Consider the following 18,047-nt stretch of genomic DNA (forward strand, 5'->3'; position numbering starts at 1 on the left):
GAATTTGAATATTTACACCGAAAATATTTTTTAGCGATCGAAGAATTAAGCGTATCATATGTTTCTGTTCATACAACCGCACATTCAGTCGGCAAATTTTAAAGAGACGGAACGTCGTGAAAATATGTGTGTCGAAATTCCAACAAATCTCAATTTTACAACAGTTTCGTACAATTTGATAGTCAAAAGTCTATTTTATGTGATTGACGAGACGTTTTTATCTGTTTAATAGAACTGTCAAGTATAGTGAATAGAGTAATATAGTGATATTGAGTGTAATTAAATCAAATCATATTTGTATATTTAATTCTGAAAGTGCTGATTAATTTATGTAGTGATAACCTTTACGGGTACCTTAAATACTATGTATGAATAAGTATCAAATATGCTCATTACACAAAATTAATTAAATTTTAAGCATTACATGAAATTTGTGAGATGAAAAATAGAAAAATACTTTCCACATGACGTCATTTTGAATCTACTAGAGTCGGTGTTTAAAGTCGAAAGGAAAATTGAGAATTTTCTCCTTTGTACTTTTCTTCTCGACTGACTGAATATTTGCTGAATATGTACTTCATTTATTTAAGAAAAAGATCGGATTACCTCGCAAATAATTGATTTTAATGACTTCTCTCCTAGCAAAATACATGCCCATCATTGATTTGTGCCAGTCCCAGCTGTAATTAGACACAAAGTTCATTAAACTTTATCGCTCATTTGCTATGCTGTCTGTGTGATGTTTTATGGAAATTCAAAACTAATTAAAATTTTTAGCTAATTAATTTTCGATTCAATGTCAATATTTTTTGGTAGCAGTGACCGACACCTCGTAATATAGTCAATATAGTTTCGATTACAATGAACACACATCGATTTGTTCGAAGATGAAATATTCAAAATATACATAAGTCTTCTTATTTCCTCTCGGCCACAAACAAAAAAAATCGAACAATGAGTAATGGTTTTGAGAGCAGCCGCATCTGACCTGATTTGGTTTTTCACATCTCTCACACATATATTCATGTTTATTTATAATTGAATATTTATAAATTTGCAGAGGATTTTCTCATAAACAACAGAAATACGTCAATATTTAACGTGACTTATGATGAGAAAAATTTCCTTCCACTTCTTATTTTTTTGAAGATTAAGACGATTTTTAACTCCCCTAATTTTAACATTCCATTGATTGTTTGAGAGAAATATTCACAAATTATATTTAATTCCGATTCCAGACATGCTTTTTTGCATGTACGATCAGTTTTTGGCACTGAGTCATGAAAAAGCCGTTAAATTGATAAGGAATAATACAATCTAATAAGTATTTAAAATGTGTGTAATGTCTAATCTCTTCATCTATACAGTCATTTAATCAACAAATACTCGGAAGAACTATGGAACCTTATGGAATTTCATATTTAAATTCTCTTTTTGTTTAGAGTAACGTCGCGTGCTCGCGTCAATTGATGTAAAACGGAATTGAACCGAGACATAAAATTTTATGATCTTGTTGAGGCATTGCTTCCATTTCCGATGCTGTTCTTAAATAAAAAAATAATAATTAAAACTAGTCAGAACAGGGAAATTCATTCTATTTACAATGAATAATTCATTAGGTTGAATGAAGTATATTTTTTCATGTGGAAAGGATTTTTATGTCAGTTACTTTCCTCCTTTCTAATGAAATCATAAAACAAAAGGAAATTTATCTCTTGAGTTTCCTGTGAGAAAGTGATGTAATAACAATAATTGTGTGAATTATATTCTTTTAAAATGATAGACAGTCATTTTTAGGTCATTGTGGCTTCTGTCAATAAACATTAAATAAACTATGAACGGATAGTCAAAAGTCTGAAAAAATCACCACAGGAATTTATTTTATAGTGTTTAAAAGAAGCAACAATGCAGTGGATCCGTTTCTCATTAGGTAAGTAATTAAACAGTACTATTCGCATAATATCATTATCACGCCATTTCCATTTGTAATGTGAAAATAAAATCTGTAAATATTTATTGACACGTGCCTTAAACAGCGACAATCTCGAGTCTTATTTGTTGAGTGAAATTCAGTTTTTTTATCTTCATCATGCTTTTTGTAAACACTAACAACAACTTTCGTTATTTAAACAAGCTAAGCATACAGAGAATGGACATAAGGTACTCGAGAATTTCTTCTTCGTCTTCCCGAGCAGCACAATGCAGCGAACCACACTTTTTTGTCCTTGAAAATGGATCGAAATCAGAGCAACTTCACATCTTACTTGTTAAAACGGTGACGTAGCGGTGCACTAGCGAACAACGTGTGCTGTTCGGGCTTCTTATTTATTTTGACATCAAACAATGATCGTTCTAGGTCTATTTTACACCCAAAAGTGAAGACTATCGTTCTTGTTTTGTTATGATAATCATCTTCTATCTGTTCCACAATACAATTGCATTTTTGTTGTTGAAAAATCTGCATTCACATCTGTGAAACACATTTTGATTCTATGCTTCACTGTCGATGGCTTCTCTCTGTTTGACATAGAACATTGAGGAAAGAAAAATCAACAAAAAAGGCAAAAAGATAAAAAAAATACTTCCCTATTTTGTGTTGAGCATCGTCTTCGTTAAGCATTAGAAATAATAGGAACAAAACACAAATAGTTTTAAGTGCCTAATTATTGGAAACATTTCACTTAATTTTCATACTAGATGTCAAGCAATGTCGGTCACTGCCGATACACATGACTGACACAAGTTTTATTTTTTCCTCATGAAAGCAAGCGTAAAAAATTTTATGATAGAATTTAAAATTCGTGACTTTCTTAACAAGCTGTAGACATTTCTTAGGTCAGAAAATATATTTCAATGTCATACACTTGTACTAATTATCGTAACATAGAGAAACTAATCGATTAATCATTTTTGCTACTTGTTGGTTCTACATCTTAAAAAATTCAAATTTTTCATAGGCAACGATGTAGGTCTTATAAATTGTTGCTTGAAATATAAACAAAGTTAAGTTTATTCTAAGATATAATAGAATAAACAGAAATCGCATATACACATTAGGTATGTACATTTATATTAGATAATATCATCAATTCAAGTCGAAATTATGCAATCAACTTTTACTTTCATTCAAAAAAATAATAAAAATTGTCCAAAAAATTATCGAAACGATTCACACTGCGAAAAAGATTAAGTCGCACTTATATACACGTACGTAGCCATGGCCATGTATCATCATCTTTAATAATGAATGAACTGCAATAAGTAGAAATTATCCAATTGAATATAAGTACCGATACATAAGAAATGATAATAGTAATAATGGCAATAACCGCTTCAAATAATGTACGATTGAGATAAAGAGTAAGAAAAAAAAAACAAAATGATTTTCATTCATTGTTCACATCTTCATATGTATCTTTTCACTTCCATCTGACTATTTTTGTTGAACATTTAGCATGTTAATCTGGCCTTTTTTGGATTATTTGTATTACATTTTTGCAAGTAAATATTTTGATAATTACGTACATGTGAATCAGTATTGCGTAGTTGCAGACGACAGTCATAATATTATTTTTCGGATGCGATGCTACTTCCTTAATAAACTCTCAACACTTTTTAATGACAATCAGAGACTCACGAGGAATTAATGAAATTTGGGTATTAGATGCATAGCTTAACTTTCTAAAAAGGACGTATTAGTTTAATTATTTGATTATGCATCTCTCGTCGCACATGTCTTACTTCCTTTTCGATTCCAAACATTCAAATCTTATACGTTTACTACTTCTATAAATGAAAATTTGAATATGAACAAGAAGCATAAGTGAGGAATTAAAAAGAAGAAAGAAGTAAGAATGAAAGATGAATGGAATTAATTTCGTAGCTTCATAATGATCCGTCTCCTTCAATGTCTGCCAGAAACTTCATTCATTAAAAAGAAGAAGTTGTAAGATGAAGGAAGAAATAAGAAAAATAATAAAAATGATTCTAAATTCACAAGAAACTATTTTTAAAATGACAAAAATATTGCAAATGTGTACAGATGTAGCTAAATGAGCGTATGAATGAGAGATGAGACTCTCTATGCACTTTATCGTTATTTTTTATGAATGAAAAAATTTTGCCTTCTTTAAAGTTGTCACTTATACTATGATAGAAAACATGAGCACCGCAACATAAATAATGAATGTAATACTTTTAATTTTTGTGAATGAAAATGAGCATAAGCAGCACATCACGGGGAAAATGAAGTGTAAATGTTTCATGAATCTAAAGCGCATTTCATGTCATGAGATTTAGAAGCAATTTCCGTTGCTAGTAATTCTCAGTAAATATTATAAATATCTAATGCCGAACAAAGTAATTTCTTTCTTTGAGCACACGGTCAAGTCAATCAAATTAAGCATGAAAAGTATGCTAAAAACATGTAAACATGAAAAATAAAAATAAAACAAGTGCAATAGAAGAAAAATATTATTAAGTATGATGATCGTGTTTATTTATATGCGCAGTGTGTAATCAAACGTCTCTACATGACAAAAATTAACAATAGATCCCGTATATCTATGATCATATCATGCATGTACATCTACATGTCCCTTATCGGTATCTATTAGTATTCGAGGAAATTACTTGCGAATCATCCCGCATTTAAATCCAGAAAACAGATTTAAATACAGACAAGATATTAATAATATTCATATGTATTTAAATATCATACAAAGGAAAAGCCCTTTATGCCTTTTATGCGTTTTTCCTACTTACTCCTACACCATTAAACACATGTGTGTGTATATCAATATTCCTCATAATGTTCTCTGTCTTATATTAACAATACATACAACATACATACATTTACTTCTAAATGAAAAAAGAAAGGAACAAAAAGAAGAATAATATAAACGTTTCTGTATCGTATATAGAAGATAGAAAAGTGCATTTTGGAGAAAAAATTTGTGAACAGTCATTTCGTAGGGCTCGACAATATTAGATGCGTGTCGTATGTCTTGCTCATATTTTTATTTAACGTTATACATCGAGTTATCATTGCGTACAAAGCAACACGAATCAATCAGTTGAATTGTTTGTTTAATTCAATTAGAGGAGTTAAATTCGATTAACATAAAAAAAGGCATAATAGTGAAACATAAAAAAATATGTATAAATGGTATGAATTGTCATCAGTTGAAATAACATTTTAAATGCGGGAGAATCTATCATAATGAAGTGATTTGTTTGTAATCATTCAAGCATAAACGATAATTATCATAGTGTTGAAAATATATTTTTTAATTATGATTGACATAAACAGCTCATGGCATTAAGTGAACGAATGATCGCCAAAAATAGTAAACATATACCCGTAACTGCACAACTGTTAATATACACATTTTTATGCAAATTGAGAGTTTCCTGACGTGAAGAATTGGATTTTTATTTAAAACACGATAGTATATGAAGTGTGAATAATATTCTGTGGACGTGTGGCTATAAAATATTGTGCAATAATTTTTTTGTTACTCCTGTTAGTCAAGAGAAAGAAGAATTCTTTTAAACATGGATTGGAGTCGATGTGATGAAATTGAATATGATTGTAATAATCAATATGAGAATAGTAGCATATTCCACACAGGTAAATAAAAGATCAAGATCGTTTAGATGAAAAGCTATATTTTATGATGTGTAATGCGATAGAAAACACTTCAGTTTACTTAGGATATAAACAGGAAAAGTGTAAATTTTTCGCGCTTATTCTCAGGCATTTGGTTAAAATTTCGATACATATTTTTGAATCTGTAGTAAGGTTCGTCCAAAATTCCAGGCCTGTATTCTTAAGCGTACTATAAGGTACAGTCGAAATCTGCCCGAATACTACCCTTTAAAGAATTTAAATTAAATCATAAAAGCAGTTCTGCATATGGAGGTGATTTATTAAATAAAATTTTTGCAACTGGATAAGATCATTAAAACCGTTGCTTCAAAATTCTCATTTTTATGATAGTTGTTTATTTCATTTTTTACGATTCTCGCGAAAAGAAAAAGAATGAAGAATGATCAGAAAAAGAGTTTAAAGAAGCGGGGAAAGGAAAATAGTGTCGGAAATATAAAAAAAATGCAGATGGAAAACATGAGGAATGTCTGTAGAGCATAAAAAAAGGTTCCCTTCAACGATCATTTACACCTCCAATTTATGTGCATTTGCTTGTTATTTCTGAAGAAAATGTGGTTGGAACTCCCATTTTTTAAAATCAAACTACTGTGGTAGGATTTCAATAATTCTTGCTCAAATATCACTCGAAAGATGTCAAATATATGGATGAGTTAATTCGTTGCGGCGCTAAATTCCTTTTCCCTTTCTTCGTAAAAATGTCGTCTCAAATTTCTTGGTATGCAATAAATATTTCAAGTCAGGTAGTACGCTGTTAATCTTCATGTCTTCAAACGTCTCAAATAATAAAGGATTTATTGTTACCTCATAAAAATAACAATCACATTCAATAAATTAACATTTATTGTCCGTAACAGACGAAGAAGAATTCAGCGTTCTAATAATTTATTACTTATTGGATCATTTCAGATAATCCAAATTATTTTGACATCGATTCTTTACCATCACCGACTGAGAGTCACACCAGAAGTAGTGGAATTTTCACATTTAGAAAGAGAACATCTAGTTCACAAAAACATCCACAATCGCCAGCAACGATTGGCGTCTATAATAATATAGACAATACGAATGTAGGTAAACGACGAGGAAGTATTAAAAATTTATGGCGATCGCGAAGCAATAGTGCCTCAGTTAATTATCCAAAGGTATGAACGAATAGCTATAAAATATATCTTGTAATTATTTTTAATGGAATTTCATATTGAAAAAAATAGGATAGCAAAATACAGAATCAAGCGTGCAGGAATGTGCCAACAACTCCCACAAATCCAGTCATTAATTTTCATCAACATCTTGAAATACACAATGAGTCTCAGCATGATGAGACCGACGATGTATTCTATGCTAGATCAAGGTATTATTTTTGTTAAAAATATCTATTTAAATATCACTAAATTAATTCCATTGTCTTTCACTAAATTCCTATCTACAGCGACCACAAATTATTTCACAGTATGTCACAAAGTATTGAAGATGAGAGGCATCGTCGTCACTCTGTTGGTACCTTCGCTAAAGACAAAATCAGTACAACTAGTTTCATTGATGAACCGCCATTGGAAGAGGCACCCCGGGCACCATCGCATCATCAAAAGAGAATCCCATATCAGAGAGGTGAGCAGATTTTTCTTTTAAGATAAACTTTCGGAATGAAAATCTCACATAAGAAGAATCTTTCATAAAGTGAGAGAGAAAATTAATTTCAATTGAAGACAATCAAACATTTCCTTCTTTCTTATCTTACTTAATATCATTCTGTATCCAATATAGAAGATTTCTTTTTTGTATTCGCTTATAAAAATAAGAGATGAGTACTTAGGGGACATTAGTAAATGACGGTTATTAAAAATTATTATACCAGTGGTGGTCAACCTTTTATTTTTCGTGGTACATCTTAGTAGTATGTCTTAACCGAAATCAGACACGGCATACGGTTCATGATATTTGTGGCCAAATATTGCTGGTTGCACACTAAAGGACCGCGGCTTACAGGATGTTCATCACTGTACTGAATCTAACAAGCAGAACGTTATAGAATTTGTATTGAGGCTTGACATGATGAGTGAATGACCCCATACAAAAATAAAGAAATCGGCTTAATTTCATGTACAATATGCAATTTTTGAGAAGCAATTGATGTAAATCTCAGTTCTTAGTATGAGAGTAGTCAGGGATTTTCAGAATAAAGAATCTTATTGATTTCCATTGAATTCTTAAAATTGTCGATGCATCACCCTACATTTTTGTATAACATTCATGTATGATGGCTGGAATTTTTCGAAATCGCCTTATGAATTCATTATTCACAACATTAATAGCCCTACATATATACATTATTCATTATGCATGCATGCATTTGAAAAAAACAATGATATTTTATTGTGATGAGTACTCAATTACACATATGAAATTGCCAATTGGGGTTTTCAGGACAGAAGCAATGAAATTATTTTTAATGCTACAAAATGCGTACATACATCATAAAAACATAACCTTGAAATCGTAAAAAAGAATCAAGTGACAATTTGTGTCGCATAATAAGTAAGTTTTTTTTTTCGAGAGAAAATTGTGAAAATTTAAGTCTGACAAATTAATGAAGTCAGAGCATGTACATACATAAGTCAAAATGTTTTTTTGATAAAAATCCTATTGAAAACAGCATTATTGATGAAATTTAATTTTTTTGATATTTCCGATATTTTGCATAAGACAATAATGACAGACAATCCAAATGTAAATTATATGGCTGATATTTAGGATTGTGTACATTCGAACAGTAATAAAAGAGGTCTTTTATTGAAAAGAATTACTTGAAAAAGAGACATAAAAATAATGTGTACATGCTAGGTAAGCGCCAGATAAAATGGTAAATAATACGTGAAAAAAATTACCAAATAATGTATGGAGTGAAAATTTTATGCAAACTATACAAGTACTTGTAGTGTCTACAAAATTTCACACAGAAGACATAGAAGAGTTGAGTGGAACTACAAAATCACATCAAAAAAATAGAAACGAAATAAAATTATTAAATTCAGTAATCATCAGAGACATAAAGGAGAAGAAATAAAAATATAATAAAGTTGCTTAACAAAAATGATCACGTCCGATGAAGCTTCCTCTTCTTTGACAGAAAATAATATCCAAAAGATTATTTATTTATTTATTTATTTACCTGTTGGCTTTATCGACAGTTTAATCTCATATGTTTAATTCATGACCCTCCAATGTTGATGACTTCTAGTTTTGACTCTTATGGACATTCTGTATGAATATTAGTTAGCTTTCTTCCTTTTTTGAATAATAAACATTTATACCTTTCATGGATTAATGGATGTTTTATTTAAGGTAGCAAGAAAAATAGATTGAAGCTCAATAATTTCAATATTCAAATGCTCAATTTGTATCTAATGCTTATAAACCTCATTTTATAAATAGACTTTTGTTTTTTATTGGAATTTCGAATTAAGATTCTAAAACTATGTTTGAAATCAGTTTTCAATTCTATTAATAGACTTCCTAAGTGTTGTTTACTTATTTGTTGCTATAAGTGGAAAATTAGGAATCAATAAATTTGGTATTGTAGTGGAAAATTATCATAAACTTAATGGAAAATTGTCTAATGCAAATTGAAATCGAATCAATAATTGACACAGAAAACAAGCAAATTATTTTGGATCTAAGAGTTTATTTATGTGGTGAACAACCTATGTGCCGCGGCACTATTATGTCGTGAATTATATGAACCATAAACCATGTACAGTTTCGGTTTAGGTTTGCCACTATTGTTTGCCGTGGCAAACAAAAAGGTTGTCCACCACTGGTTCATACATTTAAATATAGAATGAATAATATTGAGAGTTTCAATTTAATCTGTTGTATCAAAGGTCGAAAATTTAGAAAAATATCAGTACATTACCCTTATTAAGCTATCATCGAACATGCCTATTAACACTTTTGGGCAATGAAAAATATTTTCACAATTTTACAACCGTTAAAAAAACGAATCATTAAACTTCAAAAGGAATTTTCCTTCCTCTAGTCCTCTGGTATAGTGAAATATTTTATTTACATTATTAGTTGTACTTGAAAATTTCCAAGTAAACGCAATTTTAAGTTGATCGTAAAAAAATCTAAGCATAAATCCATTCATTTGTTTAAAGAAACAAAATAATTTCATTCTATCTCTTTTCACGAATACATTTAAGTAAACACGAATTTCTAATGACTACTTACTTACTCATTCCCGAATCAAAATATTCTTATAGCGAATGTGTGTACTATACAGTCACATTGTGAATGTTTGTAAGTAGAAAATTATATTATTATTATGTACATATATACACAAATTATCAAAAAGAAGAAAAAATGAAAAAGCTTAAAACAAAACCCTCAATTGCTTAATTCGTCCGTTGCTTTTCATTATCATAGTCGCTATGAAAGATTCGTGAAGGGTTTTACAGTTTGATTAAAGAAAAAATTAATTCTTGGTGAAATCTTAAAGACAAATTATCGAATTAAATATATAATTAAGACATCTTGTGTTTAATTGCTTTTTAATTGATTTGATTTTGTGCCAATTCTTATTTCAAACTCAATATACTTTGACATCAATGAAATAATTGTAACAGTGCTGTGTATTGTGAAAAAAAATCATATGATTTTAAATTCTTTAAGATCCCCAGATGTTTAAAAATATTTGAGAGTAATTATTGACGAAATAATCAGGTGTTGAAAAAATGGACAGTGACGGTGAATCAGGTATGTCACAGAAAATATATCTCACCCTAAAAGTCGGTGTAGAATTTCATTCTTGGAAATTTTAAAACCCTTTTCATTGAGAAATTTCATTCATAAACATCATTTACGTGCATTCTATAGGATTTCTATGAGATGAAACAGTTTTAATAAAAATGAATACGAGACTCAAACTGTTCAATGTCAAAACAATTTAAGATTTATGAGATTTTATGTCGCACAATCAATTTGTATGTGAGATTACTTTATAGAAACCTCCTTTTTTGATGTATCCGCTAAGAATCACTTGTGAGAAAAAAAAGTTCTCTTAAATAGAAAGTCATTAAGTGAGTCAAGTCATAATGCAAATGACGAGATAAGACACAAAAGTATTTTTAAAGTGCCATTTTTGGCCACAGAAAATATAAACGGTTGAGCACTCACTAGAATGAAAAGAATTAATGAATAGATACAGAAAGATCCATAAAATCCCTAAAATATGAGAAGGTCGTAAACTGAGGTCGAAGGTCTTGAAAAGATCAAATTTCTTGCAAAAAAATTCTTTTTCGGGTTACACTTGAATGACTTTTCTGCCCTTTTTTTGCTTTGTCGACAGCAAGGAAATGATTTTAATTCTAACAAAAAATACACACACACAAGACATAACGAACTCATCAAAAAGTGTGATGTCATTTATTTCAAGATGAACTATAACAGAAAATATATAATTCCTTACAATATGGTATTAATATGAATACAAGATGAGCGGATATCATTGCGACAGTTTAACGAAATCATTAAGAAACATTGTCAGCATACGAGCGTAAGATTGTGACAAACAATGATTTAGAACTGTGGCGAAAAGACAACAAGAGACTGTACTACATGTGGAACGTATATTTTGAATGTACTCAAAAATTATTTTCAAAACTTCATTCCAGATGATGTTGATGACGATAATCGAAAAATATTTTTTTTCCGTCAGTTGTATTTAGACTGACAAAAAAGTTAATTAAGTCATAAATGAAGACTTTGTCTTACAGCGCGATGTTTATTTACTAACAAGGAATAATGTTGTCTATGATTATATACGTGAAGTAGTAAAAAGATATAACAGTGACTTTTGACCGATGCATACATCGGCATGAAGCAACAATAGCACATCTTGTAAACATAAATTGAATTGTTTTTATTTAGAAAAAAGAGATTTTTCTTATGCATTCCTATAGCCTTTTAAAGAAAAAGAAAATAAAAACATATTTGAGTGAAGCATGTGCATCGCAAGCATGCCTGAAAGTCAAGGAAAATATTGAAGCTGCACCACATGTAGCACCTTTTTTTCCTTCTCTCTGTACATTACTCATTATTTTAAATAAAACAACGATATGACGCTTAAAAGTCATGAATGAATTATATATTTTTATTAACTCTACCCAACAACAACAGTCGTTATTTAGCTTTGTTTATATTAAATGAAAATATTTTTCTAGTTAACTGCGTCTGGTCTTGCTTAGAAAATTATTTTTAGTGTGCAATTCATCACATCTTCTTGGAAAAAATCATGAAAGTAATACCAAAGAATTTGCAGGTTAATAGATGACTAAGGTTAATGAATGATATACAAACGATGTATCGATTTCGCTAAAGTTTAATCATTTTCTTTGTGTGTAATACTTAATAAATCTAATCCAGTAGGTCGATCTTTCAACACATAATCCTATGCGGTAAAGATCAAGAAGGAATATAAATATGATCCATAATATCATTGTTAGTGATATACAATAGATTGTCAGTTAGTTCTTCTGTTAATTTCTAAACAAAAACAGACGAAAAATCGTTTAACCGCACGTGCAATGTTAGAAAGCAGTAGCATTATTTCTTATTGTATATACACAATTTTAACCCATTCATTTAAAAGAAATGAATATTTAAAAAATGGATTTTCTTTCGTGGAGGAACAATTCAATTTCCTGTCAATGACTATAGAATAAATATAGGAGTAAGACAGAGACACAATAAAAATTCAGTAAGAAAATCACTGAGCATGAACAAAGAACGCATTCTTTCTATTTCTATACTTATTGCTTCATAAATACATTTTGGCATTAGAATTTTAAGGAATTAGATTTTATGCAAATGTTATGTCTTCCGAGTATGGAAATCAATTCCTAGAATATTTTAAAACAAACAAGTTAGGCTACAGACAAATTGTCAACGCAATACTTCTCAGAAAAATACACCAAAAAGTCATCAACATGGAAAATTATTATGTGGATGCGCGCTACATAACAACAAATGCCGAGAACATATTTAATTAAAATTTGTTTAGACTTTTGTAGCAATGAATTCCATTTCCTTTATCAAAACGTATATTATAAGAACATAGACTTTAATGCAGCACTATCGTGATGTAGAATATTTTATGACGAGCTCTCTTATTTTTTGTTGCTGCTAAAATCCTTTTGAGTCTTCTTTATATTATTTGAGGAAAGTATTATTATCCAGAGACATAATGAAAAATTTCTCCATGCATCCATTCTATTAAGATGAAAAAAATTAATATCTTAAGTGGTCTCGTCTCGAAATAATGCACTATAGTCTCGAAAATTGAATAGCTCACGTGCATAAGTACATTTAACTTCTGGCTTTTGTCAAAAATGGAATGAAAATAAATTTAAATTTCATAATGGCCATTACTTAATAACAATAATATATTCGATTGACACAACAAGCAATGTTCCTTATACGAACTTCTAACATTACCTTAAATAACATCCATTTTTGTACAATAACTGTGAAAATGTTCATCAACAAATCCATTAAAAAAATCTTGTATGCTTTTCTTCACACCAAACGGAAGTTCTTATTCTTTTGCATTTCGTTGACTGACAATTTAAATAATAGAAAATAATAATGAGAAGTACACTAGTCACGCACGACAAAACGATAATAAGTGAATGATGGTTCTTACAATGTACTTACTACTTACAATATTGAAATGAATACCACACAGACAGGAATGAAGAAAGTTGAGAACATTACTTGGAGTAGATCATAGAAATAGACAATATCGATGAGGGAGGGATGAAATTAAAGACTCCAGAGATATTTTTATGATGTGTTTTTTGAAAAATATACTTTTTTTATGGCCAAATGTAGTGAATGATATTTTATTTTTATGACGCGCGAGTTGTAAATTATTTTGTAAACTAGATGGATATTGAGGGTTTGAGCTAATGAATTGGATGTAATAGGAAGTTTCATGTTAACTTTTTAATTGTTATGATCATTCCATTTACATGATATTTATACTTATTGTTATTGCCTCGGATGATTATTATTGATATTTATGGAAGGTTATAGGAGGATTAAATGGGTTACTTACTACATGATTCGTTTACATATTGTGATATTGTGTATGATAGTTAGATAAGTTGAGGGTCTTGAATTGAATGCAATCTTTAAAGGTCGACTTAAAATATACATTAAAACTTTGACAATAACTTGCAATTAACTATAGTTGTGTCAACTCGAGTTTGTGACTTAGAATCCCAATTGTAGATAAACATTCCAACAAAATGAGTCATTCTGACTTCATAGAATGCTCCCCAGTCATAGGATGTAAATTAAATGAGGTTGATCATATTGCACGATTAAGCAAGTGGAAGTCATATGAATTAAGACCCTCCCATCATAAAATTATTTCCGTAACATTTCAAAAATGCTTCCTTGCTTTTAAAGAAAATATTAAACATAATAAATCTTTATCAGGAAAATATCAATCAACAGTTTTTCATTTTCCCAATATTTCCCCGATGTGAAGTGAGGAAAATCTTTTAAAAATTTCTCAATAAACGGAAGTTAGTTCCATCAAAGAAGAAACTACGCAACATTATTTGATTATCTGTGCGGTCCAATAGGAAATTCCAATGAAATAACTTTCATTCATAACTTGTACTATAGACAGTATGGAGATCATACACATTCATTGTAAAATATTAGAATTTTAATGTAGTAACTCAATGAAATATTTTAATGTTGCTAACTTACACGCGAATTGATAATTGAGTCAAAAGATTTATACAAGGGCGAACATAAACATGTAGGGAATAAAATAAGAAGAAGAAGAGCAAAATAAAAATTTATGTACATATGTGATGCTATTAAAAATATTAATCAACTATAATAATTGTTGTTCATTTACAGATCAGTCAGTATTGAGTGCTTCTGCTTGCGCCAACATGGACGACATATTAATTGTGACAGCAAAAAATAGTGAACTTGGAATTTTGTGGGTCAACTATTTGAGGGCATGCTTCGATAAGATTACAAAGCAACGCGGTCGGATGTCTTTTAAGTGAGTATATGATTTTGACTTTCTTATTTAGAGCATAAGCTATAAACATTGAGTTTACAATACAAATTAATCATTTCAATCAATTAGTTTCCTACATATCAAGATTGATGATGACAAGTTCGACAGCGATTTAATTCAACGATGTCATACAACTAAGCTCCAAATTGTCATCATTTGTCCATTATTAATAAATTTGGAATTTGGGATGGTCAAGTCAAGATTATCACAAATATTAAAATCCGATCGTACTATTGGGATGCTTTTAGATGTAAAGGAAGTTCAAATGCTTGATATTCACAGAGATAGTAAGTTTATTAGCACTTTGATGTCATTAGTTGTTGTCTTAACAAATTTTACTTTGTTCTTTTACGCAGTCTTTCCATCGTATAACAAATGGAGGAAATGTGTAATCCGTGACCATGATCAATCATTTGTTAGCAATTTTCTGGGCATTGCTCAAGACATTTTAGGCCGTGCATTGAGACAACGTCCGCTTGCAACAGAAGCTGCAAATGTGAATCACACGACTCATAGGAATGGAGTGTCAAACACGATTGTAAGCGGAAAGAATCATGATAATTTTACAGTAATTCCAAAGAAGATGAAAATTGGTCAAAATAAAGCTACGGTTATGTTGACGGAACCATTAGACAGAGATGATTTTGTAAAGGTGAAAATTGAAAAAATTGGACACACTCTTGACATAACAAATATTAAGAGACGGAACCCTTACACATTTCATTTTACCGTACCTGAATCGTGTATGGAGATATCAATGATGATTGGCATTCGTGTATATAAAAATAATACTGACCTTGGCGTCCGACCCATAAAATGTGAGAGTCGTTTAAGAGAACTAGAACAAATTTTAAAGAGCTCTGAGGCCCCGATGGATTTTATGTGCCAAGCACTTGGAATTTCTTCTGCTGATAACGATAAATTAGATTTATACGTCGTACAGTCATTTCAAAAGAATATTCCGCCAAATTTTCATCTCTTATCATCAGTCAATGACACTTCAAGTACTATGAGATTACACAGAGAAGCAAATCCAGAAGAATATCCAACATTAATGCACTTTGCTGCACGATTTGGACTAGAACGACTCGGATTACTTCTACTTGAATGTCCTGGTGCAGAAACAGCAATTGAATTGAGAAATTCAAACGGAAAAACACCCGCAGACATTGCAGAATTGCATGGACATTTCAAGCTGTCAAATAGCTTCAAAAACTTTTCGGTAAAAAATAATTAAATGAAAGTTTTTATGCTTTTTCATGACATTTGGATTATTTTTAATTTTCACAGAAAATGAATGAATTTACAACAATGTACCATTATTTCAAAGGCATATCAGGTGACAAAAGCGTTGTTGAACTTCAAACAGAAACAGTTGGTGATAAAAATCACCTGCCACCAACCGAGGAGTGTACCAATGATTCATATCCAACACTTTATTTGGAAATGAAAAGCAATGAAAGTGACAGCAACAACAATGATATCAAAATTACAGATATGGATGAATCTCATGGTATTGCAGTTGCAAATCTCAGTTATCTCAATTTGGACAATGATATATTGGAGTTCGATTCAATTGATGTGGTCGATGGACCATTAATTGAAATGAAGCCTTTAAAAAAGAGAGATTCGAAAGATCTTATAAATAATTTAAATAATATGAAAATTAAGGAAGAAGATGAGAAGGAAATAACGAATGAATTGAAAATCACAGAAGAGAATTATTACGAATCGAATGAGCAGAATAAAGTTGCTGATGATTTCAGTAACGTATGTTCTGATGCTCTCGAAAACTCTTCACAAACGGAAACTGTATCTTTAACACAATCGACCAATTCAATTCCATCGTCAAACAGCGACAATCAACAGCAATCACTACAGTTTTCAGATTATCTTATTCAACCATCCAATCGTCCTGTTACGAATGCCTTTGGCGATTATCTGACACATCCATCAAACAGACCAGTCGAACAAGAATCTTTTATGCACGACTATATGAATCAATCTAATATTGAAAGTGAAGACAAAATAGAATCATCACACTTACGATTGTATTTCAAGAAGAAGACCCCGTCAATGACAAGTGACAAGAATATTAATGGACGAGAACTTGCATCGCCAACAAAATCGAATAAATCTACGGGCACTTTGAAACGAAACGACAGTGATGCCTCATCGAAAAAAAGTGTCGATGATGAGCTCCTGGAAATAATTAATGACTTCAAGAATAATGTTTTTACAATTCAAGAAGTCGAAGAGTTGGTTGCAACATGGAAGAATCGAAATGATGTAAAGAGGAGCTTTAAAGAGAAGCAAGAGCAGTTGCAAAAGATGCGTGAAGAGTATGAAAAAATTCAGCATAATATGAAGGAGAGACTAAAACGTCCGTCTCCATTCGAACGAATGAAGAGATTATTTATACGAAAGCATGATAAAACGCCAATGATTGACTTTTCACTGCCGATTAATTTAACAGGAAATCCAAATTTTTCTACATTACCAAATTCAAATCAACGACCAAATAGTACATTGAGTCTACATAGTGCATCTAGTAATTCATCAGGAAGAATGAGTACGAGTAGTCAAGTAAGTGTAGGTGACCGAGACAGTGGAACACACTCGGATCATGAGGATCGAAGGAATCATCTTCAACATCTTAATAGTTTCAAATCTATTCAAAATGGAAGTCTTATGGAAAACTATTTAATTCCACCAGCACCAAGACCAATCTTAACTCCTCTATCTACTCCTGTAGATGAGAAGTGTAGTTTGTCCAGTTTTTCATTAAGTCAAAATGGAACCCCATCATCAGCAGAAGTAGCTAATGAACATTACATCCTATTTCCTTCAAATGTACCAGTCTATACACCTACTATAAAGAAACCAAATGAAAACACATTCATAACTTTTAAAGGCAATAATAAGAATTAAACTAATTTCTAGTTTCATTTATTAGATTTTAAGGGATTTAAAGTACTCTGATAGAAATGTAATTAATTAATTTAATCCAAAAAAAGCATGAGAACAATTAGTCATTTTTATACATATCTATATCAAAAATTTATCATCGATATTAATATTTAAGGATTATATTTTTATGTATCAATGGAATCAAAGAAAGAGTATTGACAAAGAGTAATGAAAATTTTATGTTAGATATTGTATGTATTCTTTTTCTAATAAACGAAATAAAACTAAATGATCTATCTATCTAGAAATCACGAAACTGTCTTATTAATTATTCATTAATTGCTTTATTCATAAATCATT

At 30.4% G+C, this 18,047-nt stretch overlaps 1 protein-coding gene across 7 annotated transcripts; it reads left to right on the plus strand.

Annotated features, from left to right (window-relative positions):
• The first annotated feature begins 98 nt into the window (after nt 1–98).
• Nucleotides 99–17,966, plus strand: stumps (DBB domain-containing protein stumps). Of its 7 annotated transcripts, none has more exons than XM_070636791.1 (9): nt 99–366; nt 1,784–1,930; nt 6,578–6,813; nt 6,883–7,022; nt 7,101–7,279; nt 14,609–14,759; nt 14,847–15,064; nt 15,134–15,999; nt 16,068–17,966. In XM_070636791.1, the coding sequence occupies exons 2-9, from the start codon at nt 1,906–1,908 to the stop codon at nt 17,706–17,708; spliced, it is 3,456 nt and encodes a 1,151-aa protein (XP_070492892.1). In that variant the 5' UTR covers nt 99–366; nt 1,784–1,905; the 3' UTR covers nt 17,709–17,966. The 7 variants fall into 7 exon arrangements, with proteins under 7 accessions (XP_070492892.1, XP_070492890.1, XP_070492893.1 ...); XM_070636789.1 differs by having other exon boundaries at nt 1,788–1,930; XM_070636792.1 differs by having other exon boundaries at nt 1,798–1,930.
• Nucleotides 17,967–18,047: the final 81 nt, after the last annotated feature.

This window comes from Chironomus tepperi, unplaced genomic scaffold (assembly GCF_022539635.2).
Source record: "Chironomus tepperi strain 1889 unplaced genomic scaffold, CSIRO-AGI_Ctep_v1 contig_137, whole genome shotgun sequence".
NCBI lineage: Eukaryota > Metazoa > Arthropoda > Insecta > Diptera > Chironomidae > Chironomus > Chironomus tepperi.

Excerpts from the sequence above, each read along its gene's own strand:
- stumps (XM_070636788.1), top strand. The coding sequence starts at position 5,557 with ATGGATTGGAGTCGATGTGATGAAATTGAATATGATTGTAATAATCAA. Across the intron at positions 6,814-6,882 it reads CCTCAGTTAATTATCCAAAG|GATAGCAAAATACAGAATCA; the intron begins GTATGAACGAAT and ends TGAAAAAAATAG. Across the intron at positions 14,760-14,846 it reads CGCGGTCGGATGTCTTTTAA|TTTCCTACATATCAAGATTG; the intron begins GTGAGTATATGA and ends TCAATCAATTAG.